This window comes from Cyprinodon tularosa, unplaced genomic scaffold (assembly GCF_016077235.1).
Source record: "Cyprinodon tularosa strain WSP-4 unplaced genomic scaffold, ASM1607723v1 ctg448, whole genome shotgun sequence".
NCBI classification, from domain to species: Eukaryota; Metazoa; Chordata; class Actinopteri; order Cyprinodontiformes; family Cyprinodontidae; genus Cyprinodon; species Cyprinodon tularosa.
In genome coordinates, this window is record NW_024039172.1 from 116,219 (window position 1) to 143,073 (window position 26,855).

At 42.1% G+C, this 26,855-nt stretch overlaps 2 protein-coding genes across 2 annotated transcripts; one reads left to right on the top strand and one right to left on the bottom strand.

The window, feature by feature from the left end:
- The first annotated feature begins 734 nt into the window (after positions 1-734).
- On the top strand, positions 735-26,747 carry LOC119793261. Its single transcript, XM_038300344.1, has 4 exons — positions 735-878; positions 969-1,076; positions 20,739-21,635; positions 21,718-26,747. The coding sequence occupies exons 3-4, from the start codon at positions 21,608-21,610 to the stop codon at positions 26,745-26,747; spliced, it is 5,058 nt and encodes a 1,685-aa protein (XP_038156272.1). The 5' UTR covers positions 735-878; positions 969-1,076; positions 20,739-21,607.
- On the bottom strand, positions 9,423-10,613 carry LOC119793260 (extensin-like). Its single transcript, XM_038300343.1, has 2 exons — positions 10,364-10,613; positions 9,423-9,805 (listed from the first exon to the last, which is right to left on the bottom strand). Exons 1-2 carry the CDS (start codon positions 10,611-10,613, stop codon positions 9,423-9,425), a joined length of 633 nt encoding a protein of 210 aa, XP_038156271.1.
- Positions 26,748-26,855: the final 108 nt, after the last annotated feature.

A 26,855-nucleotide genomic window follows, 5' to 3' on the forward strand; every position in this document is an offset into this window, starting at 1 on the left:
TGAACTTTGAATCCAGTCAGTGACTTTGCTCCAAGTCGTATTCAGCTCCACATCCAGTCACTGACCTGTATTCTCCTATCTCTGCAGAGATAGGACCTGCAGCTGACGAGCTGCCCCGCGCTCCTTTAAACTCTCCCACTGCCTGTCTCGCCTCGAATTCTTGGTCCAACATTCTGAGATCATTACAAAAACAATTTCTGTATTTTTGGAATGCAAATTGAACTCCCTGATAAACCCCAGGTCTTATGCCCCAAACCCTTTAGTTTCAGTATAATCTAACAGCAGCAAAAGCTGCTAAAACTATACTTCTTGCTAACATTGTTCCTCATCATAGCATTTCTAAGCAGATTTTGAGAAACAGCTAAGAGTCCAAATAAGTCTTGATTATGCCAGTCAGCAAACACATGAATCCAGCACTCAAAAATCTTTTAGTAAAGCATTCTGTTAAATTGCAGATCAGTTTCTGTAAATGACCAAGGGAATTAAATTGGCTGCAAATAATCATCAGGTCATTTTACCATTAACCACAATGTATTATCAAATCTAGTCAATCTGTTTTCTTAAAAAAAAAAAAAAAAAGACTGTCTCATTATCAAAAGTGGCACAGTCCAGATAAAAAAAATATGCAATGAGCCAATTCTATTTTTATGCTTGGTAACAAAAATAACCAATGACAGTGTCCATTTACCCTCGCCAGCCTGTCTTGCCCTGCCACTCGACACCTACTTCTTATTCCAATGAGAGGTATCAAGGGCAGCGTTGCTGCTCAGTTTGGCCACACTGATTTGTGTGTCTATTTTGGTATTTTGTTAGCACAGGCGGAGCAAAGCAGCCACCCTAGTGTATGTGAACATTGATTCAGAAGCTGCTTGGCTGGCGTAAGTTTTTTGTTTAGATTTTTTCTCCTATTTTCAAAAGCTTTTTTTTCAACACAGTATCAATCACTACTAACTGCAATATTTTTACAGGTGCTGTTCTGGATTGCTGGATTTAACTCCCGGGATTGGTTCTTAACTTTACAGTGGTCTGTGTAGAACATTCGGACTTGTTTGGATCGTGATACACCCAACACCAAGGTAAAACAGCTCCACGATGTCATTATTTGAAGAATGAAGAATGAACATCAAAAAAATATTCTAGTCACCATTCCGTTCAACTATATAAATACTTATGCAAAATTTTTCTTACTACTGAAAACATGGTGCCATGTTCTTTTCACTGATTATGAAACATTTACCGAAAACTGAATAATAACTTGATAATTGCTCTCATTTTATTTCACAGTTTTTTTTACTTTATTTTACAAGTTTTACTTTGTTTCTGGCATATAAACATATGAGCAATTGCTGGGAAAGTACCAGGGTTGCTAACTGATCTTCAGGTATGAGAACTATTAGTTTGTTGGCCACCAAGTAGTCCAGGTGGGCCAAAATATTTAATCAGATACAGTGAAGTCAATAAGTTCTTGAGAATTTAATTTGGTAATTAAACTATGGCATATTCTGCATAGTTTTATAGTTGTTATCAATAATGGTGTCATTAATTGTATTTCTCTGAGTTCTTTAAAAATGTAAAGAAATTCTCTGGAGCGGTGCAAGGCTATCAGCTAGTTAGAATGAACCTATGTTTGATTTTTATCAAGAAAAACTTTTCAAATAAGAGAGTTATTTCTATAGAATCAATTGTTATATCATTGAATTAAAAGAATAGTACTTATTTAACAAAAGACTGTTGATAAACTTCTTTTTCTCAGAGCCATGGAAAGCTAGAGGCTGCTAAGAGATAATAGCTAAGAGATGCTAAGAGAGGCTGCTAAGAGATAATACCCAATTGTAATCCTTTTGTTGAAGTTTTAGTTTTTAGTTTAAAAAAAAACAACTTCTGTTTCAATACACAGTTTAGATTGTTAGCTCAGACCTTGCTAAGATTTAGCAGAGATGATTTCCTAACACTTCTGTGGCCTGGCAAACCACCAAAACATACCAACTTCAACTGCTGGATGTTTCAGACTGTGAGACTATCTGCCCGCATTGCTTTTTCAGAAGCTCTCTTTGAATTAATAACATAAGAATGATTTTACTGCCCCATAATGAGGAAAAGCTTTAAAGATTTGAGCATCTGTTCTAAGTCGGCAAGATTAGTTAAGCTGGGATTTTTCCTCCCACTTTTCATGGAACAAGCCATCATTTTTGCTCTCGAATTTTTCGGGGGGTTTTTTGTACTCTAACAGTCAGATCCACTGACTAATGGAAAGTTTATTTTTTGACACAGTAAAAAATATTCTTTAGGGATATGGTAGACGGGTGGGTGAGAAGTGTAGTGTTATGTTGTGACAGGCTCTCAGGTCAGGCGGTATAAATAGGTTATTGAACTATTCTGAGAACTCAGGCTAGGTAGTACACTGTTGCAGATATTTACTGTGATTTGTAATTGATTTAACATAATTGGCATGCATTTGAACAGTCTGCATTCTAAGTTTGCAGATTCCATCCATCTGCAAAAGGAGAACTGTATTTGCTCCAAGAGTGTACAAATTACATAAGAACCAGGCTTATGTAAAATGTTGAATTTATTCACCAATACACAGGTAAAAAAATCCTCCTAAAGCCAACTGCAATATAGTTGGTGCAAGCAACTTGAAGAACAGCTCAAAATAGCTATGCACATGCTCTGAGGTGCTTGTCTGCTGCCTACATAGTTTAAGCTTGGTCCAAGCCACCATATGATGTGAATATAAAGGTCATCAATACAAGGCTAGTTAAAAAAGCTTTAAAGGAGACTTTTGAATTCAGAAGTAACTTATAATGAAAAATAGCATTATGGCTTAAAGGCAGTGGCAACTGCTAAGTTTATTAGTTTAAGTGTGTTTGACAAAGATGTAATATGTGAAAGTTGAGTCAGATTCAGAAACTTTTTTCGAGTCACTTCTATTAAATCATACAGACAGATAGGTTAAAAAGTTTTCTATTTGAGGAAAAATAGAAGATTGTCAGGATTTGGTGGTGGTTTGAGGACCCAAATGCAGAGTCAGGGAGGCAGAGGTGAGTGTCTTATTGGTTTAATGAAATGTTAACAGATTAAACAGCTGAGGCAGGAATCCAAGAATCCAAAAATACAAACATGAAAAAAGTCCAAACAAACCAGAAACTAAGCAGGAATCCAAAGATCAAAAATATGAAAACACAGTCAAACGAACCAGAAACTATTGAGACATCAGGGGGGAAACGATCACCAGGAGGAGGACTCAGAGAGATGGAGTTGTAGGAAGTTAGACGAGAAACCAGCTAGGGAAACGGAGAACACAAGAGGGCAGCAGAGTACAAAAAATAAAAACCTGGAAACTGAAAATAACCAGAAAATACAACAAAAAAAGAATTCAAAAACACTAAAACTAGAAAACATTGAGCAAAGTAAAACTGAATACTCAAAAGAAAACATAACAGAACCAGGACTGTGACCGTGATTGAAAAATAACCAGAAAACAAAACTAAATAAGAATTAAACCACTAAAACTAGAAAACATGGAGCAAAGTAAAACTGAGTACTAAAAAGAAAACATAACAAAACCAAGACGGTGACAAAGATCGCATCACTGGAATTTTCACTTTGATCTATTAATGTCGCCATTTATTAGAATTTATAATTTTATGGTACAATGGACTTAAACAAATGTATTTGTCATTTTGTATACACTCTGTGTATACAAAATGATTTCGATGCATACAGCTTTTCAAACAGTTAATGAGCAGCTTATTGCTATTGTGCAAAATGATATACTGCAGATAATGAATAAATGATTAACTAGAACTGGAGTTGTAGTTAATTGTTTAACTTATTCAAAATCGGAGGTGAAATCAATTTAGTGTTCTTAGTTGAATAATTGTAGCTCTAATTTGCTTACTTACCATGCTTTATGCCTTTCATCTCCTCTCAGGTTATTCAAACTATTACCAAAAGAGGGTAGATCTGGCCTGAGTGATAAACCATTCGTATATGAATCACAAACAACTGCAAGTTAAACAATGACGTCTTTATTTTAATAATTTATGATTAAATAAATCTAACATCTATGCAAAGCACCTCGCACAATATTAGAAAATAAACACGAGGTAGACTAAGTGATTATATGAAAGAAAAAGACTAAAATTCTAATAGTCCGTTTAACTGGCTTTTGTGATTGTCTAAGATAGGCCAGATGTTAATACATTCAATAATGTCCATTTGGAATAGCAGCAGATATGATAATAACAACAGTGCAATTAAAACAACAGAAATACTTTCAGCTTAAAAGATAAATGGTTAAAAATGCATTAATAACAGCAGCAGAAGTTTGTTCAACCAAGCGGCAGAAGCAGGGCTGTGTGTGTGTGTGTGTGGGGGGGGGGGGGGGGGGGGGTATGGTTGTGTGTGTGTGTGTGTGTGTGTGTGTGTAACCCCCCTTTTCATATGATGAAAGTTCTCTATAGACTAACCTTAAAGCAGAAAGAGAAGGAAAGCTGGATAGAAAGAAAAGAAGAAAGAAATATCACTTGCACTAATTTCAACCTTTAAACCAGCACATATTAAACATCAGCATGTATTCAAGTTTCTCCTATCTGCCTGTCTTTCACCCAAGTGTAGCACCTCATTAAAGCATCTAATAGAGAAGGGGGTGGGTTTTATTTTGAAACATCTTCCTCTCCAGGAAGGAAGTGGGGAAAAAGAGGGAGACGTGCGGTTCGGCCTCAGCTCATTGTGGGTCCGTCACCAGGGGTTCCGTTCTCTGAAGAGTTTTAGGTCAGTCTGATGCTACAGCAGAGGAACCTGATGGGCTTTAGAGTTTGAGGAAGGTGATGAGCAATCAAGTGTGTAGAGTGTCCAGCTTCTCCACATTTAGGATCAGGCTGTCGTCTCTACACCAGCCCATCAGCGGCTTAACTTCCTCTATGTAGTCCTGGTTGTTGTCGTCTCTGATGAGGCCCACCACTGCAGTGTAGTCTGCAAACTTCACAATGTGATTGTGCTGAACATGGGGTTGCAGTCGTGTGTCATCAGAGTGAACAGAAGGAGGCTCAGGATGTAGCCTTGAGGGGGGCCTGTTTGACCTGTCTGAGATGTTCTGTTCAACCCGGACAAACTGGGGTCTTTTGGTGAGGAAGTCTAGCAGTCAATTGCAAAGGGCTGTATAGAAGACCTTCCAGTTTTCCCAACAGATGCTGTGGAGTGATGGTGCTGAAAGTTGAACTGAAGTCCAGTTCACCAGGTGTGCTAGGGTCAGGTGAAGAGTAGAGGAGATGGCGTTCTCAGTGGAGCGGCTCCTATGATAGGCAAACTGGAGCGGCCAATGTGCCCCCTCTCCCCTTTTAGCCATTTTCGAACCTCCCCAGTCATCCAGGGTTATTGGGTGGCCCTGGTTATGATGTTCTTTGTGGTGCTTACTCATCAATATCTTGTTGTCATACTCTAGGTAGCTGTTGGTTTGAACATATTCCAGCCAGAGCATTCAGCACAGTCCTGGAATGCATCCACAGCACCCTCAGTCCACACCCTTACCTACTTCACTTTAGGTTTTTTTCTGATTAGATGGCCACCTAATTTTAAAAAAATAAGAATTAGGTGGTCTGACGAGCCGAGGTGGGGGCAGGGGGCTGCTCTGAATGCATCTTTTATGTTAAAGTAGGCTAAATCTAGAGTGTTCTGTCCCCGAGTTGCAATGTCAACAACATTTTGGTTAAATTGGCATGTTTAAAATCTCCAGCAATGATGAAAACAACCTCCCTGTAGAGAAACCTTATGGCCTCTTTTGTATATGCTGGGGAGGCATATACAGCAGTGATGGTAACAACAATGAACTCTCTAGGCAGTTAGAAAGGTGTGCAGTCAATAGTCCAAAACTAAGTCTTGAGAGCAGAAGCCTGAAAAACTGAGTTTTTTTTTTTTTATTCTCCCAGGTTGGGGTCTGAACTGCTCCCTCTCCCAAGCACCTCTCAAGTCTTAGCCCAGTAGGGAGCTCATTCCCCCGATCCTGCTCTCCCTCCGCTGGCTGGTGCCTGGGCTCGCCGGTGCACTGGTGGAGCTCAGGGTTTGGGGTTGGATGCCCAGGTGGCTACTGGCTCATTCCTGAAGGCTTCTCCGCAGGCCCTGGCTGGCCGGGGCCTGGCTGGGGCTCCTGCCGGGGGGTAGGGCGCCCCTGGGGCCTCAGATCCCTGGGGCCCAGGGCCAGATTCACTTCAGGGTGGCTGGCTGCCGGCTGAGCCCGCAGACTTGTCCCCCCAGCTCCTGGGGGCTCCGGCATCCTGGTGGCTTGGGGGCGTCCGTCTCACCAGGTCCGTTCTCAGAAGAGTTTTAGGTCAGTCTGATGCTACAGCAGAGGAACTTGATGGGCTTTAGAGTTCAAGGAAGGTGATGAGCAATAAAGTGTGTAGTGTGTAGAGTGTCCAGCTTCTCCACATTCAGGATCAGGCTGTCGTCTCTACACCAGCCCATCAGCGGCTTAACTTCCTCTATGTAGTCCTGGTTGTTGTCGTCTCTGATGAGGCCCACCACTACAGTGTAGTCTGCAAACTTCACAATGTGGTGATGCCCAGGTGGCTACTGACACATTCCTGGAGGCTTATCCCTTGGGTCCGGCTGAGCCTGCGGACTCTTCCTCGCGGCTCGAGGGGGCTCCAGCATTGGCAGGCCACCCCTATGCAGCAGCCCCCTGCCAAGACCACGGACCAGGCACTTTGCGCTTCCTCCAGGCCCCAGATTCCGGGTGGCAGCCGGGGAACAGGGGTGTGAAAAGACCATGACCATGCATTTTTTGCATTCCTTGGGGCTGTTTCTCCTCCTCCCTTGGTGGGAGTCTGATTTCCTGGGCTGGCCCCTCCTTGGTGCTTTGGATCTTGGGGTCCCTTTGGGCGTCTGGGACTTAGGGTGTCCCAGCGCTGGACTCAAATGTGATCAATTTAGCATTATTACAACTAGTGTTGCACCAATACTAATACCAGTATCAGGCGGGACCCGGATACAGCACTAAAATTGTGGTATTGATATCATAACAAATAGGGCACCGATACCATTTTGATAGGCAAATGATTTTTCAACTATTGTCACCCATTCGAGGTAGGCAATAAAAAGTTCTACTGGATTCACTTTGTAATAGTCTTTTTCCTGCTTCACAAATGCTGCAGCAGCTTGACAAAGCCATGATGACAATTATTTTACATCCAAGTAATATTCAGTTCTTCATATATACTGTACACACACACACACACACATCAATTTCAAACAGATGGCACTGGAATGGTATCGGTAATCGGCTGATACTGCACAGCCAGGTATGGAGTTTCGGGGCCAAAAATGGCTTTGGCGCAACACTAATTACTACAGTTGTTGTTGATATGAACACACGGCCCTCTCCCTGGCTCTTATCGCTGAGTTTAGATTTCCGGTTAGAAATATTGTGAGCCCTTCCAGGCTAACGGCAAATCCGGTATGGATGAGTTAAGCCATTACTCGTCAGGATGATAGTGCAGCAGTTACTGATCTCCTTTGAAGAAAGTTTGAGTTGAAGATGATAATTTTTTTTTGTCTAGACAAAAGCAGACGTAGGAGGGCAGGAGTGAAGGGAGTAGCGGTCTGTGGGGATTCACTCTTAGCTTCGCTATTAGCCTGCCTCTGCAGCCACGCTTCCACAGCCTTGCACACCTTTTTTGCTCCAAGCACTCCGAAGCTTTTTAAGTAGTCAAGGCTGGCTTTATTTACGACTCCAGAAAAAACACTTGAGGACTTTAGCCCCAGCAGGCACAGGTGGCCATAGGTACATAGTATGCATAGTTTGTAGCATTCTAGGCGGCATTTTTTGTAGAATTATCGAAAGCTGATGTAGGGGCTGCATTTGGGTGAGTTTTTGACCTGCACAGTTCATCTGTTTAGGCAGCAGTATTAATGCACATCATTTGCCTGTAGGGTTGTAACAAGACTTGTAAAAGAACACAAATGTATACATGCTATATTAGATAAAACAGATATTTTAAAGTGAAACAGAAAAAAAAAACTTGCTGTATTACTTTAAAGGATAAAAACATTGGTTCCTATTAAAACTAAACATCCTCAATTAACAGATGCAGCCGTAGAGAATCTGTCTTTTTTAATTAGACGATTTAGAAGGATGACTATGGGGCCATTTTTATAATATTTTTTTGTATCTTTGTTGCTTCTGCATTCATCTTTTTAATTAACTTTATGTGTTTAAAGAAGTTATGTTATGTTATATTATGTTTCTTAAGTAGTAATTAACTGCATGTACTCTGTTACAGATGCTCTGTTACATTATTTTGTTTACAACAGCTAAAGAATCCAAACGTTTGTCCTGTCTCTCTTCTGCGTGTGGCACTCAGATCAACTGTGCGCACCTCCAGCTGCATAGTTGGTGAGAACGTGCTGATGAGTAGGGGTGGACACGAGGTGGACAGAGCTTTTTAAGAAAGAAGACAATATTAGACAATATTAACATCAGCTCTTCCCTGACAGCATGGTGGGAATTATCCTGTGCAGTCCTACACCCATCTGGAACAACCCTGACAAAACAATAATATGAGAAACTTTCCGTACTGGAAGAATAAAGGTATTAACTATCTGGATCATTTATTTGAAGGTACGGAGTTTATCACATTTGCTTAATTAAATTTGCAATATGGCATTAACAAAAATAAATTCTTAGAATATGAGCAAATTAAAGCTATAATTAGAAACAAATTTAAGCATATTGATGGAAGTTTAGAAATTCCAACTAATATATCAGAGTTCCAAGATTTAAACCCCCCAAAACTACTGTCTAAGTTATACAGGACACTGACTAAACTGGGTGATACAATATCTCTTCCTATTACTAATTGGGAGGAGGATTTATCAGCCAACCTTGAACAAAACATCTGGTCTCAGATATTTCTAAGAACTTTTAACATGACTGGAAACCCCAATTTACAATTAATACAACAGAAAATCCTCCAGAGTGCACTATACAGGTCTAAGATTTTTCAAGATGGGTCTTGCACAATCTATTATCTGTGCACAGGCTATCAACTTGATAATTATATTCACGCGTTATGGTTATGTCAGCGGTTCAGATGTTCTGGGTAAATGTATATAAGCACTTATCACTGTGCCTGGGTTGTAAAATCTCACTTTCCCCTTCAGTTTTGCTTGCTGGGTGACTTTGAGGGAAGCTCTCTGGAAAAAAAAATCAGTTTGCATGGCCTTCATTGCATTATGTATCGCAAAGAAAACTATCCTCATGAATTGGAAAAGTAAGGATAAACTCAGCATCATCAGTATAGAGATCTGTTGTTGGGTCATATTAATCTTGAGACAGCATCTGCATCCCCATCAGACTGATGTCTCTGGGCTCCCTTCATCGGCTCTATCTCTTGGTGTAGTGGGGAGCTGTGGGGCGCATCCTACAGGGCGCGGGGGCTAGTTTTGGGGTTCTTGGGTCCTGGAAGGCTCGGGGGGGCGCTCGGAGTGGGGTGCCTGGCGGGTCTGACCCCGGGGTATTTTACCCCCTTTGGGGTGGGGCTTGGGATGCCACGGGGCATCCTACAGCGGCCGCTTGTGGTGCTCTCGGGGGGGTTCTGTTGTGGCGGACGTGGGCTGCTGGCCTGGTAGCTGTGCTGCTGCTGGGTGGGTCTGGGGTCCCTGGGGCACGTTGCCCTCGGGTGGGTGTGCTGGAGGGGCGTTGGGGGTTCGGAATCTGTGCGGAATGCTGCTCCGGGTCTGGGCCGGTGTACGCTCGACTGTCCAGCCCTGCCGCGGCCTTTGGTGTGCTGGGAGGCCTCGGACCCTGTTGGGCCGGGGGGGGGGGGGCATAGACATTAACACCTTATGACAGATGCTTCAGGGGTTTGTACTCTTCTCGTCGGGGAAAGGGAGGAAAGGGGAGTGGGAATGATCTCAGCCTGGATGTCTTTTGTCGCTTGTGTGGTAAGAGGTTTGAATGTTAATGTAGGGGAGGGATTACATCTCCGGTGGGCGGGCAGGGGTGGTGGTGGAGGGATGACGATTTTAGAATGGCTTCGGGTCTGGCTCCCTGGCTCGGTACTGGTCCGTGCTCTTGCCTGGTGGGGGCTTTGTCTGGGATGGACCCCAATTTTATTTTGCATTTACATCTACAACATTTTCACAACACACATCTATGTAGGGCGTTGTCTGGGGGCGTTGGGGTCAAGGCCACCTGGGGGGGCTTATTTCATGGGCCTCACCACAGTTGTCTCCCCCCATTCCCTCTCGAACTTAGACATTGAGGGTTGTCGATTGGGAGGGTGCGCTGGCACTGCCTGTCTCCCAGAGGGGAGGTGGACTGTGCTGGACACCCCCTTTTGGTAGTCCCAGTTTTAATTACACCTGGTCATGGTCATGGTCTTCTCACACTCCTGTTCCCTGGCTGCCACCCGGAGTCTGGGGCCTAGAGGAAGAGTGAAGTGCCTGGTCCGTGGTCTTGGTGGGGGGCTGCTGCGGGGGGGTGGCCTGCTGATGGCGGGGCTGTCACTTCTGCTCTCCCCAAAGAAGGTTGGAGGGAGGGGCATGCAGTGGCTGGGGGAATTATTTAGGGGGGGTGGGGGAGCTCTTGTTGGGTGGGCTGTGCGGGACATGTTCTTTTATGGTACCGACCAAAATGCTTGGGTTCTACCGAGTATCGAAACATGCCTCGTCTTTCGGTATCAAGTTTCGGTGATTGGCTGTAACACTTAACGTGATTGCGTCATCCAGGAACAATACACAGGTGGTCACGCCTACAGCCAGGGTTCATGTGTATCTGTTGTGAACTTGTTGCGAGCGTCGTGGAACCCCTTTAAAATATCCTCCAGGTCAAAAGTGCGGCTTCACGTGCACGGAAACAATTTAAGAGCAGAAAGTTGCTCGGTGTTTGACTGCAAGAAGAGTGGACCGCAGCCGGCGCTCTCAGCAGCCCATGGGCGGAGCAAAGCCAGAGCGGAGTGAATCATGCTGCTTTCAAACTGTACGCAGTAAGAGCAGCAAAATCGCGTCTGCTGCTTCCTTTTTTGCTGCATGTACCAGCTTCTGACGCGCGGCTGAAGCAGCTTTGCTGCTCTGGCTGCGCGGTCGAAAACCCCCGCCCACCGCGCTACTCTACCGCTACTACTCTATCCTTTCTCTGCCTTGCAGCTATATTTGCTGTGATCAGTGGGGATAAAGTAGGTTTATTATGTTTTTAAGTGGGAAAATCCACCTGAAAACTTAATCAGTGCAGTCAGTTCATCCTGCCTTCCAATATTTCTGTCGGAGCCGCTCAGACCCCCACATACCAGCGGTGCGCTGTCAGTAGGATCCCATTCAACGGGCTTGTTTGTCAGACATGGTAATTTTTCTAAAGGAAAACTGCTAAGTAAAAAGTTCCTCACAATGTAACAGTGAATATTAGACACTGATTTTTTTTTTTTATGTAAGAGGAAAAATGTAAATGGAAAAATCAGAGCTTAAAATAAAACTCCAGATTTGTACTTTTTATGTTGTGTAATTTTCTTTTTATTCCAATTGATTTTTATAAAACTGGTATCGAAAAAAGTATCGTTCAGGAACCGGTATCGAAGTGAAGGTATCGGTATTGGCACCGGAACCGAAAATTTTTGAACAATACCCAGCCCCATCCGTGTTGCTGTTTTTTTTTTTCTCTGTGTGGTGTGAGTGGGGGCACTAGGGTGGGAAGGTGTGATTGAATGAGTGAGAATTAGTTTTTTGGGTTTTTTTCTCTCCCAGGTTGGGGTCTGAACTGCTCCCTCTCCCAAGAACATCTCAAGTCTTCGCCAGTTGTGAAGCCCATTCCCCCCGTCCTGCTCTCCCTCCGCTGGCTGGTGCCTGGGCTGGCCGGTGCGCTGGTGGAGCCCGGGGTTTGGGGGTGGATGCCCGGGTGGCTACTGGCTCATTTGTGGCGGCTTCTCCGTCCCATCCAGGCCCCGGCCGGCCGGTCTTGGGTCCCTTTGGGCGTTGGGGGCTTTGGGTTTCCCAGAGCTGGACTCAGTGCTCTGATTTAGTGCCTCTTCGCTTCTCCACAACCACTATTGAGCATTTTCACTTTGGATAAACTTTACATGTACAAGTGCACTCTCACAAACAACTACAGGTGTTAAGTTCCAGGTACTCAGGGATTCACTTCCATACAGAAAGCCCATATTCTTTTCTTCAATAAATAATACTACTTCAGCGATAGTATCTAGATATTACTTTATTGTATGTCTCGCACCATGTCTGTTGGTTGTGCTGTTTTTTTTTTTACATCTGTTTGCAGGTGATGAAGCAGACTGAAAATTTTTTATTACCTCCCTTTTATTTCCTCTTTCTTTCATCTTTTCTCCTTTTTTTCTGTTTTTCCTCTTCTGTTCTACTTACATTGGAGTTTCCATATAATCTGTAAAACTCAGTGCAAAATTATAATAAAGCAAATTATATGCATGAAACAAGCGGAACATTATGGCAATATCCCTACTGCTCCACTTGTGAAAGTGATATCTGTGGGGCTCATTTTTAACCGGACTTTGCCAGATGGATTTCCTCCACATATCAATATGTAAACCTTCTGTAGAAATAATTTTGGGAAGGGGCGAAAATACTGGTTAGCTGATTGGCCTATGTTGGTGATAGACAGGCCAAATAAACCAATCAGATCAACGAAGCATATGACGTAACAGAGCGACGAAGAAGAGGAGCCAATTGATAGATCAAACTCTTGCCGAAACCAGTCGGGAGAAGAGCAAAAACATTTTTTTCTCTGAGAAAAGCCTCCAGAGCAGTGTTTTGCTCTTCTTTCAGTGAAGAAATACTCTGTAATTCCGATAAAACTTGCTCGATAGCCACGCTAATGCTAGTTTCATCGGCTGAAGCCGCCATGTTCTTTAGACTGAACTGTCGCGCTTCTCGTTGAGTCACACCTCAACCAGCCTCAAAGCTAACGCTGATTGGACGTTCGTTTGGTGAACGGCTCCAAATGTTCTTCAACGGAGAGTCTCCAGACTGATTAGCGAGTAAAATCTTGAAAGCTTGCGAGATCAGGATGGTCTCACGAGGCTAGCTGTTTTTGGCATCAAGACAATAATTTTTATTGCCACATTGCCAGACACGACACTGTACAAAACAAAAAAAGGACATTGCACTTTGGGAATTTATGTGGTAACTCTGATAGCATTTCTTTTAAGTGTGCTTTCTAACATTCAAGTTTCAAATTATTTTTTCAAATTAGTTTAAGCTTGGCAACAGGGGAAAAGGAATTGAGGTCCATCTTCTTGAGCGGATGTGACTTTTTATAATTCTTATATCAAAGAGCGGTATACATTTTTTAAAATTATTAATTAGCCTAATATGAGGACTTATATGAATTTGATTTTTTGCTGTTTTTATGCAGTGTGTTATTCTGAGAAAACACCTTTATCTAGGCCTTGGGTGCTGTTAATTGTTTTTGTCTTCCAGAGCTTGGACTGTTACCATGGTGACAACAGCTTTCTTTTCCAGTAGCCATCTGAAAAGGGGAGGGTGTAGTTATATCCAAGAGCAGTCATTCCCAGCCTTGGAGTCCTGACCACATTTTTGGAAAAATATGAAAATATAAATAACAAGAGATTGGAGAACAGGCTTTTTATTGCACAAAAGTAGTTTCACTTGGCCCTAACTTGATCTCTCTCTCTCTCTTTCTCTCTCTCTCTCTCTCTGCTGCCGGCTGTTACATAGCTGGAGCGACGGCTGCAGAAATAGATCCCAGACAGTCTAAAATGAAAGAATTTAAACTTTACTATTTGGCTACCTAAACACTTTACAAGTAAGGGTCATTAAATCCTCAAAATTTACTTAATCGATGCATTTGTATTATATTCTGCTCTTTGTGTGGGAGATTGTGGTCAGCGAATCAGCATGGTGTTGGAGGTGGCTGGGAAAATAAATGAATAAATGGAAAAGCTTTGTATCTGTGTGCAGTGATCGAGATGGACCTATACATGGGGCAAGAAAAGGTTTGAGGGCCTGTGTTTTGGAGATAGCCACCAATATGAAATTTCTGCACTAAATAATCCACAGAGATGCACCTGCCAATATGTGTCAAGGGCCAGAGCATTTTGATTTTCTTCATACAAGATTAATATTGTTAATTGTTAACATTGTTCATTTTATTAAATGCCAATCAGTGCAAAGCAGAATTTTTGCCAAACTGTCATGAAATAGGATCAGACTATGAAGCACTTCTTTCAGAGGTTAGGTGGCTTTCTCATTGCAAAGTTTTAACAAGGCTCTTGGAAGTGCCTGACAGTTTCCTGACAGACCCAATTTTGGGTGCGAGCCTTGCATATTTCGCCAGCATTTTTGAAAAAATAAGCAGCTTCCATCTGTCTGTAAAAGTTTCAAACATAGAAGTACCTTTTCTCTCTAATTAAGTCACAGCAGTTTAGAGAAAGTTGGAGCAGTAGGCTGCGTAAGTGGATGGGGGAGGCGTTGTGTTCACGGAGCTGGATGACTTTATGTTAAGTTACAAAATAACCATTCAAACTATCAAACAAATTATTGCCTCTCACCTCAGGAGCCTCATTGAATGTTTCAGTAAGTATTCCCCAAATGATGACACACCGGAAAAGTGAGATTGGATACCCCAACCTTGCACCTTTTTCACCGCGCATCACCTTTCATCAGAGCTGAAGGAAAGCATGCTCGATCTCTCATCTGATCGCACAATACAGACTGCTTTCCATGTATGTTTGCTGGAAGAGTTCTGGCTGTTGAAAGGGTAGGCATCACAGCCAAAAGCTGCAACTAATGTATTGTTTCCATTTGTATGCACATATTTTGGCTGCAGCAAGAGGATTGATTATGTGAGCATAAATAAGGCAACTCCTTCAAGCCGTCTAAATTTTCACATACCCAGAAGTTCTGGGCAGAGGAGGAGTACCAACAATCTTTCAGTCTGGCTTGCTGATTACTTCAACGGCATTTAATACTTATGACTCTTTTGAACATTTAACCCTTAATTTTCCTCATCCAAATTGGAAAGCAAGAAAACTTCTTTTTGTAACTTTGTATCGTCCACCCGGTCCTTATTCTAAATTTTTAGATGTGTTTTCAGAGTTCCTTTCTGATTTGGTATTAAATACTGACAGGGTCATCATAGAGGGGGATTTTAACACCCATGCTGACATTGAAGGTGATAGCTTAAGAGCAGCCTTTAATGCTATCTTAGATTCTATTGGCTTTGTTCATCATGTGAATAGTCCAACACATTTTCATCTTCATAGTTTGGATCTTGTGCTGACATATGGCATAGAATGTGAAGAAACAGTATTTCCTCACAATCCTGTCCTCTGGCCACTTTTTAATAACCTTAAGGATTATTTAAACAGAGTTCTTTACGGCTGTATAAGGTGACCCTTTCTAAAGCAAGAGCAGCATATTTCTCCCCATTAAAGGTATACTATGCAACCGGTGTTGATTTTCCAGTGAGGCTCCCCCCAGAGGGCGAAAGTAAAAGTGCACTGTCGTAAATATGCACAGCTGTTCTCCTGGTTTCTCTGTCAAGCCAGGCGCGGTTGTTTTGAGCTTAGCAGACAGGTGAACGCAACGAATGACTAACACAGTGAAAGTATGAACATGCACACAGAGAGAGAGAGAGAAACCATTCCAATGTTACTTACAATCGCATCAGTAGAAACGCGAGGTCCGCGTCAGCCTTGCAGCCTTCTTTTTATTTTAGCTCTCGCCATTCGGAAAAAGCTTGCCCGATGTTCACCCGTGTACGACTCCTCTCTCTGTCCAGAGCCCTTTTCCTCTTTCTTGCCTGCTCCGACATGGGCTTTCGCTGTTTTCATGCTGGTTCCGCCATGATAACTGCAAAAAGATCACCACTGTGCTAGCAATGAGCATGCTTTTAACTGGGGGGTGTAGCAGTTCTCGCCGTAAAGCAAGACCGACTCTCGCAAGACTTCTGAGCCTGTGGGTGCGGGCCGAGGGCTCCTGCAATTGCAAGTATGGTATTTCCCCTACAGACCACCAGGGCGAGCGAGAATACCTTTGTTCAACCTGAAATGACTCATTTAATCATCCAAAACGTTATGGAACACATTAATTAACTGAAAAATGTTGCATAGTGTGCCTTTAATAAAGGAGAATAAGAATAATCCTAGTGTAGGAGCCATAATGATAGGTGTGCATGTCTATGTATCACGTGGGCGTAGTTGCTGTGTTGACACATGTGGTGACAGCTAATTGCTTAAACAGAGGTTGCAGAAACTTTTTACAACGATTATAACACTTTTATAAAGGAGCTTCTGATCAAAGGCTATGCTGAGAAGTTTCCAGGGAAGGAGTTAGATTGCGCTGATGGAAAGATTTGATATATTCCAAACCATGGAGTTTACCATCCCACAAAAGGAACATCACTGAATGCTCAACTGCTCCAAGGCCCTAATCTTACGAGCTCTCTGATTGGAGTTGTGACTCGCTTCAGAAAGGAAGCTGTTGTGAAAATAGCCGACATTGAGTCTGGATGAGCAATAGACCAAATGTACTAAATGTACTTAAAATAATCCCTGTGAGTCACAGAGCATGGAGAAGTTGGACCTGGAGTTGGATTATCTGCCAGTTGAAAGATCTATTGAAAGTGACTCATTTAGGTTCAAGGTGAAGCTTAAGGATAGACCACTTACCAGAAGAGAAATACTTTCAACCATTGCTTCCATTTATGATCCTCTTGGAATGCTGAGCCCAGGGACTTTGACAGCACAGGAAATCCTGAGAGACCTCTGCAGGATAGCATTAGGATGGGATGAGACTTAACACGAGTCAGTCTTGAAGAGCTGGTTGAAATTACTAAAACAGCTCCATTTGTTGGGCAAATTTGAGGTCAGTTGGTGTCTCAAACCCATCAATTTTGGAAAGACCCAGACAGCACAGCTGCACCATTTCTGTGACGCCAGTGAGGATAGATACGGAGCAGTTACTTACTTGGTGTTGAAGAACAAGAATTCTGAAATGCATTGTACGTTTGTAATGGGAAAATCTTGAGTTGCTTCTCTTAACTCTGTAACCATCCCTAGGATGGGGCTAAGAGCTGCAACTATGGCAAGCGGTATGGATGTACTGTGGAGAAGGGAGCTCCAAAAGGAGTACATTAAAAAGTACATTAAAAATGAGACCTCACGCTATAAAGTATTTATGTCCAACATAGGCTCACAAATTCTCAAGGTATCTGATGCCAAACAATGGAGATATGTGGACGGTGCTAGTAACCCAGCACACATAGCCTCCAGGCTAGTGAAAGCTGATGCATTGATCAAACATCCTGCATGGTTGTCAGGACATCAGTTCTTGCTGCAGCCTCTGAGTGAGTGGCCTGTCAGTCCACAAAATATCAGTGTGCTGTCACCTGAAGATCCTGAGGTAAAGAGAATATCAGTGGTTAAACCCATACATACAGAAGAAGAGCCTCTGTCTTGCCTGATCCAGTATTTTTCCTCCTGGATACGTTTAAAGAGATCTGTTGCATGGATTCTGAAAATAAAGAACTGGCTTCTGTCCTGTGTAGCGAAGTAGAGACAGTTACATCTGTCCCTGGCAAAGTCTGACCTCATTGGAGAGCAAACAGAGTCCTCCATAAAAGAGGAGATGAAAAACTTCAGAAAATATACTGTGACCAAGCCACTCATGGTGGAAGCTTTGGACAAGGCTGAATTGGCCATAGTTAAATATTGTCAGCAAAAGCAATTTCCTGAGGAATTCGCCAGTTTGGAGAAAGGAAAACCCATTAAAGTATCTAGCAATCTTCGGAAGCTCTGTCCATGACTGCAAGAATGAGTCCCCAAGGGTTGGGACTGCCTTAGTGGGCTGGTGGGGGGAAGCACAGTAAGGCAGGTGGGGGGAAAACATGCTGTCACTGGGTCAGGTTCAGTCGCACCGTCCCCTGCCCCCATCCGCTGGGGTTCCCGGACCAGCCTCGGACCTGAAGGCTTGGATCGGCTGAGTACCCGGTGTATTTAGACTACGTGCTGCACTGTAGTTGACCAAAATCTCGGACGATTTTGAAATTCCCCCCGGCCTTTTTTTTTTTAGGTATGAAAACTTGGACATGTCCAGGAAAAAGAGGACGTCTGGTCACCCAACCATATCAACAATTTCAATGTTTCAGTGAGGGAGTGCTTTGTTGCTAAGATGCGTCTTTGCTCAGCGGCTTCGCTCATTGTAAACCAACCAATCAGCGCACAGTTCATCTAAATATATTCATACCATAAAAGGAAGAAAACCTGTCCTTTCATTCTAGGGCTTTTAACCAGGCTTGCATTAGGGAGTATAGAACAGCAAATATGCCATTTGCAGCCCAACCAATGTTACACACCCTATTCAGAGACCTTAAGGACCAACACAAAATACCCTATATAATCTTTCAATGACCCCTTAAAACCTTTCTTTTTTTTTTGCCAGATTTTTCATTTTGTTTACACAAGCGTAAAACAAAAAGAAATTCAGTTTAGAACAGTTCTCTGGAGAATTAAATTTTTTTTGTGCAGCCTTGAAAAATAGGAAAAAATATATAAAAGCAGTAATATAAACATATGACCGTAAATTTAAAGTTCTAACATTTTATATATAATAAATAAATAAATATATATATATATATATATATATATATATATATATATATATATATATATATATATATATATATATATATATATATATATATATATATATATATATATATATATATATATATATATATATGTTGGGGGTGTGAGGGGTCATTTATAATGTTAGAGGCCCAAGACATGCAGCGCTGGGATGAAATGTCTTTAATGGAGGGAAGAGGTGCCCCAGTGATCCTCTCTGCTGTTCTCACCACTTTGCTCACCGTCTTCCAGACTGAGATGCTGCAGCCTCCACACCACATAGTGAGACAGCTGGTCAGAAAACTCTACGGTGCTTCTGTAGAAGGTGGTGAGGATGGGTGGGGCATGATTAGTTACAGCAGTTACAGCACTACAGCTGAGCTAGTTACTACAGCTAGTTACAGGTCTGCAGCTGAGCTGTTGGTGAGCAATAGAGGCTGGTTCTTCCTGATGTCAATGATGATCCCCTTCGTCTTCTCCACGTTCAGGATCAGGCTGTTATCTCTGCACCAGATCACCAGCTGCTCCACCTCCTCTCTGTAGTCCAGGTCATTGTTGTCTCTGATGAGGCCCACCACTGTGGTGTCGTCTGCAAACTTCACAATGTGGTCGGTGGTGAACCTGGGGACGCAGACATCTGTCATCACGGTGAACAGCAGGGCGCTCAGGACACAGCCCTGAGGGGAGCCTGTACTTAGGGTGATGACATCGGAGTCGTTCTGTCTAACCCGTACTGACTGAGGTCTGTCTGTGAGGAAGTCTAGCAGTTGTTCCAGTTTGCTCATCAGATGCTGTGGGTTGATGGTGTTGGAAGCTGAACTTAAGTCCAGTAAGAGCATCCGAATGTGGGTTTTCTTCTCTCCAGGTTTACCAGGCTCAGGTGGAGAGCAGAGATGGCAGTTACGTCGTAGGCGAACTAAAATGGGTCAAATGTTGGCGGCAGACTGGAGACCATGTGTTCTTTAACCAGCCTTTCGAAGCACTTCATCATGATTGGAGTCTGTGCGACAGGACGATAATCGTTGAGTGAGGTGAGCTGAGGCTTCTTTGGGACTGGAATGATAGTGGCAGACTTGAAGCATGCCTGCACTACGGTTCGGTCCAGCAAGGTGGTAAAAATGTCTGTGAGGACAGCACCCAACTGATCTGCACACTCCTTGTACACCCGCCCAGTCCCGCAGGTCTCAAGTGTTTTCACCCCGAGTTGCAAAGTCCACATAGCCACTTTTGTATTAGCACTAAGGGGCACGTAAAAAGGAGTAATGCTAACCATACTAAACTCTATGGGTAGATAGAACGGTCTCCATTTAACAGTCAGAAACTTGATGTCTGGAGAACAGAAGCTGGTGACCGATCTAGCATTGTTGCACCAGCTGTTGATGATGTAAAGACAAAGCCCGCCACCTCGAGTCTTACCGCAGAGCTCTTTGTTTCTATCAGCTCGGTATAGCGTTAGCCCCTGCAGGTTAATAGCATTGCCCAATATTGCTGATGACACAGCAGTTACATATCACCTTTTTTGAATAGAGTTTGAGTCGGATATTATCCATTTTGTTATCCAATGAGCGGAGGTTGGAGAGCAGAATCGGTGGAAGCGGCGGTGTATGAGGATTTCTGCTTACCCTTGCAGTTAGCCCCCCTCTGCAGCCTTGCTTTCTCTGTCTCGCGCATCTCTTCCTCAAGCCTTGCTTGGTAAGGGATCCAGTTATGTTTACATCTGTCAGCTTTTTAAACGGTCAAGAATGTCTGTATTTTAAACATTTTTTGACCGTAGCTCCAGCAAGCATTTGCAATCATAGATGCAACTTTGATGTCTGGTTTGTAGCATTTTAAGCTGCATATTCTGTGAAATTGTTATTTACATTGTCAAGAGCTATTCTTGGCCACTGCCATGAAGTGCCACCATGGTAACCTTTAGACACCCAAACACTTACCAAATAACCTGGGAAGAAGGACAAAGGACCTTTGATTGTCTTTACTTACAAGGAGAGCTGGCAAGCTCAAATGTATATGTCAAATGTCTATTATTATAGGTTAATCATGTTAATTTTTTATGTTCCAGCTGCTTACACTGTAAGGCTTAGAGGTTTACTGATGTTGACACTGACTCTTCTGCTCTCTTTGTAGGTGAAAAGACAAATCCAAGGAGTTCACTGATGTTGAAGTAAGCTGGAGGAAAGGATCAAGTTAGCTGCAGCAGCAACAGAGGGCACAAGACATGTAATGAAAAATACTAACGAAATTGCTGATAACATGAGCTCCCTTGAAAAGCGACACATAAACCATCGGATGGGAAGCATGCTTCACCATCGTTTCCCCAATGGTTTCACTGACCTATTAATGGATGAGACAGATCGAGAGGTCAGCACCCTGACTGACAGGGCATTCCGTAGTCTCTGTGTTGGTGATGAAGCAGTGTACAATCATGATTTTTTGTGGGGATACTCGCCATACAGCTGCTTTAAGCCTTTGGCAGGGGAGCCCTTTAAAACAAATGTGCATAGAAAATCTAAAAAAGCAGGGCAACATCAATCTGATAAAATCAATCCTCAGCACTGGAAACAACACCAACAGGAAAACATATCCCACATGTCATCCTTTCTCAAAGTTCTGCATACTGCAGAGGAAAGAACTGGAGGTATGGTTGACTCAAATGATGAAGCATGGGATAAATCGACACTTCGAAGCATAGAACAAGAGCTTTCAGAATTTTCCTCTGATTATCACACCTGTCTATCAAATAGATACTACAATAACAATCAGCTTGATCAATCCAGTGATGGTTCTTCTAATGAAAAGGATGTCAAGATTCCATCTAGGAAACTGACAAAGATTAAAAATGTTAAATCTACGGATAAGCTGAGAAAACTCAACATCAAAAACTTTTTCCTTCACAGTGAGTTTAGTCCTTTTGAATCATGGACAGATTTTAACCGGTACCCCTTTGGAAAAGACAATACAGTCACTGATATTCTCTCTGCTGACAATGTTTCTAAATGGTACAACATACCCTCTTACAAGGAGGTGACTGGATTACACACAACTCAGATTCTGAATAAAAATGAGTTACAGTCATGTCAGAAAGTAACTTTTGTTTGCTCTGCAGCCAAAGTTCCTAAACCCACTACAACTCCTCCTCCATCAAAGGCCCTGCCTAAACCTGCTGCAACTCTAACTGAGAAGAGGTGCCTTTCAGATGGAGGGGATAAAAATGCTGCCCCTTGGAGGCGCACTGGATGCAGAGCAAAAAATATGGTTGCGGCAAATCAACTTGGAAAACCAACTCAAGAGAGAAATTCAAAACCAATGGATGAAGAAGTTGAATCTGCAGAAGTTAAGACAATTCAAGAAGTAAGCTCTTTGGCTTCTACACCATTTAGCATCTCTCACCTGATGACTCCTATCATTCCTTCCGGAGAGCCTACAGAAACCCTTCAAACAGTTCTCTCACCCTCTGTCTGTGACTTACTGGGCAGTACTAACTCTGAGGCCAAAGTAACTCCTGAACCTCAGGTCAAGCGGGAAACTTACAAATCACTTGCATCTAGTATCCTTTTTAAATTGAAAGACAACAGGAAGAGGGTGAAGAGTCAATACAGCCCAAAGAAATTCAAAACTCTTGAGCTTATTGAAGGTGGCTACCAAACTTTACCATCAGATAACACAAATCACCCTCTTTCTGAGGGCAGTGGCTCTGGCTTAAGTACACCTGCAATTTTAAAAGATGGGCTGACAGTTAGTCCTGTTTTGGAACATATTGTATCCCCATCACATGTCAGTATTACAACACATAACAGTGACAAGCCCGTATCAGAGGATTATTTGGTAGAAAATGTACTGCAAGGTAAATGTGAAGCTGGTAATATCTATCATGGTGAGGACAGCCGCATTTTACCACTAAATATCCCAAAAAATTGTCAAAGTCCACTCCCAAGAAAGCTAAACTATTCATCCCCCACTATGTACGAGAAAACAAATCATGTTAACAGTGATCTAAATAATCCTTCAGGTCCTCAGAGTAACAACGCTCTTGCTGATACTAATATATTGAATAATGGGAGAAAAAGAGAACTCTGTTCCAATGCACTGTCAACAAACACACGGTTGTCCTCAATTCCTTTAAAGGTTGATACAGATTATATGCCGGTAATTTCACCCCAAACACTTAAGATAGGGCAGCTATCATCTGGGGGGGACACAGAGACTAATGCCAAAACTCTATGGGTTTTGAAACATAATAAAGAAGTTGCAGTTCAGCTGGCTCCCAAAGAAGACAAAACAGGTGACCAAACCATTTGTAGAACAAATGTGATCAAAGATGCAAAGGAAGCCATCAGTATGGCTGGAAATATAGCTCAATCAGCAAACCTTTTAGATAGCAACAGCAACCATATACCAGATGCCAGTATATTGAGACAGAAAGAAATTGACCAGAGAGCTTTCAAACTAGCCTCTGAAAGTAGAGTGGATAGTTTGGTAACAGGAAACAACTATGCTTTATTGAAAAATGAACCATGTCATGTAATACCGGTTGGTAAATGCAATGTACACAAAGAACCTCCACCAGTGCCAAAGAGACATTTTTCTAAGTCAGATGCACTGCTTTGCTTGTCTGTAGGTAAGCAGCAAATGCATGCTGACAAGGTTTCTAAAGATGATTTGCTAATTGCAAAACTAGATTTACAAACTGAAGAATGTGAATCTGCCCAGGAACAGGGGAAACATAAACAGGTATTTTCATCTAGACTGAACGATTTTATCAAACATGAAAAACAATCACTGACAAGCAATGAGCGAGCAAACTACAAGGAAACCTATCTGAAAATGAAAGCAAAAATGGAGACAGATGAAGAAATGGAGTCAATAGCACGTTTAAGAAATAGTGAGTATATTTCTAATGATTTTCAGGCTTTAAAAGAGCTGGAAAGAGCACACCTTAATGATTGCAAGCTTGAGAACATGAGGAGCAGACTAGAGATTTTTAGAATAGAGAAAGACGCAAAGGCTAAAAACAATTTAATTTCTAGGAAGCTTCGAAATATAAAGAAAGGTATGCTATCTGTGAGAGGAAACGGGTCAACAAAGAAAAACATATTTGTTGCGAAGGAGCACGGCAAGCAGGATGTCTTTGTGAACCAAAACAGAAATTTAATTGCGATAAAGGCAATTCTAAATTATGACTGCGAGGAACTTGAGGAGGTTAGAGCAGAGCGAGAAAATAGATGTAAATTTACAGAGCAGGGTGAAATTACAACAGCTGGAGACAACTTTATTGAAAAAAGTGGTGAAACTTGGTCACAGGAAGGTAGAAAAGACCATAAAAACTGTATGTTTAAACCAACTGAAAAAAAGAATGACAGTACTTTTCCACACAAGGAGAAAAACCTTAAACAAAGATTTGGTGACTTGAAAAAAAATACAACACTACCTGGACCACCTGAGAAAGACAGATTAGGTAATAAGGAAGCAGTGCCGGACATTGACACAGAGGGTAATAAGCAAAGTTTAATCTTAAACATTAAAGGTGAAGGCATGATAAAAAACTTAGATAATTATCATAGAGAGACAAAATTACCAGAAACAGCAGGATATGTGTGTAACAACAGGGAGAAATACTTGACAAATGAAAGGGATGAAGAATGGATTGATGCTCCTCTTGTTGCACCAAGAACCAAAAAAGTGGGCAGAAGGGAAAAAGGGAATCCAAATTTTGGAAGCAGTGAAGAGCAATTATCTAGAATCAGCACAGGTCCTGAAATTAATGTAAGTGGGGATGTTAACAAAGCTCTACTTTCCCAGCATGAAACATTTGATAAAGAATGGCAAGATGAGGTGAAATATACCAGTTTAAAACAAAGTTCAGAAACAGATATGTTTACGTTTGGGTTGGGGAACAAGTTAATGATAAACACAAGTCTGAAAATAGAAGCCACATCTGAAGGTCATGCTAAACCTCAGGAAATGTACGAGTCGGAAAGAAAAGCCTCTTTAAAACCAGACAGTATTACTGAGCAAAATGACAATATAAACAAGAAAAAAAAAACACAACATGAACATTTTAAATTAACTAATGAAGATATATATACAGATGCAGAAGAACTTGGTAAAATCCCTAGAAACATTGTGTCACCTTTTCTGCTGAAAAAAGATGTTAGAGTTGTAAAGAGCCAACATGATCAAGCTAGCATGTCACCAAAATCCTGCTACTTTACCATGGAAAGTACACTAAATACAACCGCAGAGAATGGTTTAGACTTCTACTTTTTGGGAAACTCACCAACAGAGGTTAAGCAGGTTAATGAACCAGGACAGACTGTATCGCCAAATAATTTGAGAGAAACAGGGGTGGAATGCTGTTTTTTAAGTGGTCAGGAATACAAGCTAAGTAGCCTTAAGCAGCCGTTAAAGTCTACCAAATCGCAACAAGAGCTACCCTTTATGGACAGCCCAGCAAGGTCAAATGGATTAGATTTTGACAAACAGTTACATCAGACAAATAAAAAACAACAGCCATCAATGTCAAATGGATTAGATTTTGACAAACAGTTACAACAGGAAAATGAAAACCGAGTGCCCTCAGTCTCAAATGACCTTTCTACCAACAATATCAGCATTACTACAGTCGACGTCTTTAAAGTGAAAGAGATATCAGCAGGGGAATCACCAACGTATTTGCTTGCATCCTCAAATATTCAAAATGAAGGCTGTTCATTCATCCCACAACAAGAAGAAAGGTTTTGTATGGTGAACCCTTCATCTGAAGGCAGAAAGGGCTTACAAGCTAGCACTGCTGAACCAACTGATGACTCAGCTGAAAATTCTAAAGTTTTTATGGAAAGAAAAAAGACAAAGGATGTTATTGAACCAGTATTTATTTCTAGAAGCAATAATGGCCAAAATGGGCTACCCAAACCTCCAAAAGTCTTACCAAAATCTGAAAAAGCAGTTCAAAAAGCGATTAAACTTACAAACAGAAGGATGAAAAAGGATGAGTCCCAGAGGTTGACGCAAAAATTATCTCAAAGCAGCGGAAAACACAGGGCAGAAGATATGAGGAATAATAAATCAGAGCAGAAAAACAGTGGCAGTGCCAAAACATGCAGTAATAATAAAAAAAAAAATTATGACAATAACCATACTGCAAAACACCATAGCAACGACAGCCATGTTCAGGATGAATGCCATTCAGCCAACCACAATCAAAATGAAGTAGAAACAAACCACAAGAGCTGGAGACAGAGACAGGATTCCAAGGAAGGCAATTACCAAAGAGCATCTGAACCAACCAATCTAACATCAGAAAGACAAATTCACACCACTGACAGTTATGCCAAAGAAAAGCCAGATTGTAAGGATTATAATACTGACAGCATCATTAGTAATGTGCCGGTGTACAAAGTTCATGTCAGTGAGAGGCCTATGTCAAAAAGGCCTTTCAATCGATCACAGAGTATTGATAGATACCTGGGAAGCCAAGAAGAGCATAGGTTTAGCACAAATCTGCCAATCAGTGAGAGACTTGAACCAAGGACTCTGCATATTGAAAACTCAATCAAGCATGATATTCAACAGAGAGGCAGAGCCAAAGAAAAGCCAAACAAAGGCCTACCCCTAAGAAGAAGCCAAAGTACTGATGCATACAACACTAATAGAACACCTCTATACAGACAGTCTAACCACACAGGTCAGTTTTCTTGTCAGTCTAGCATGGACCATGCTGTTCTTACACAGTCTCTCCCTATAACCCAACGAAAGCTCCTTCAGGATCCAGACTCAGGGCAATACTTCTTTGTTGACCTGCCAGTTCAAGTCAAGACAAAAACTTTCCTTGATCCTGCGACAGGAGGCTATATCCAGCTGCCAGTACAACAACCGGATGGTGGTGTTCCTCAAGCACCCAAATTAGAAGTTTTAACTTCTCCACTGGTTGTTTATCATAGTTTTGTACCGGTCCCTTTATCCCCCATGGCTCAGAAAGCCAACATACAAGCATCTCATGTGGAACCAAGAGGATTACAGCATAGACAACAGGAAATGGCAAGACACATTAAAGAGGGACGTCCATATTTGGAGCCTGCTTATAGACAACAAGATTTAATGTTAGCCGAATTTCTGGATACGGAAGAGCTAAACTGACCTGGCTGATGGGCCCTTTGTTTGACCCTTTGTTTTTTTGTTAAGTTTGTTGAATTCCAGGATTTATCCTTGAGATGTTCTGTCTTGGTCAGTGGTGTCAAAAGTTCA

Bases quoted from the DNA above. Each gene is read 5' to 3' on its own strand.
- LOC119793260 (XM_038300343.1), bottom strand. From the start codon at position 10,613: ATGTCCCGCACAGCCCACCCAACAAGAGCTCCCCCACCCCCCCTAAAT. The intron at 9,806-10,363 runs GTAATTAAAACT...CCGGCCCAACAG, and splicing joins GACCATGACCATGACCAGGT to GGTCCGAGGCCTCCCAGCAC.
- LOC119793261 (XM_038300344.1), top strand. From the start codon at position 21,608: ATGGTACAACATACCCTCTTACAAGGAG. The intron at 21,636-21,717 runs GTGACTGGATTA...TTTGCTCTGCAG, and splicing joins ACATACCCTCTTACAAGGAG to CCAAAGTTCCTAAACCCACT.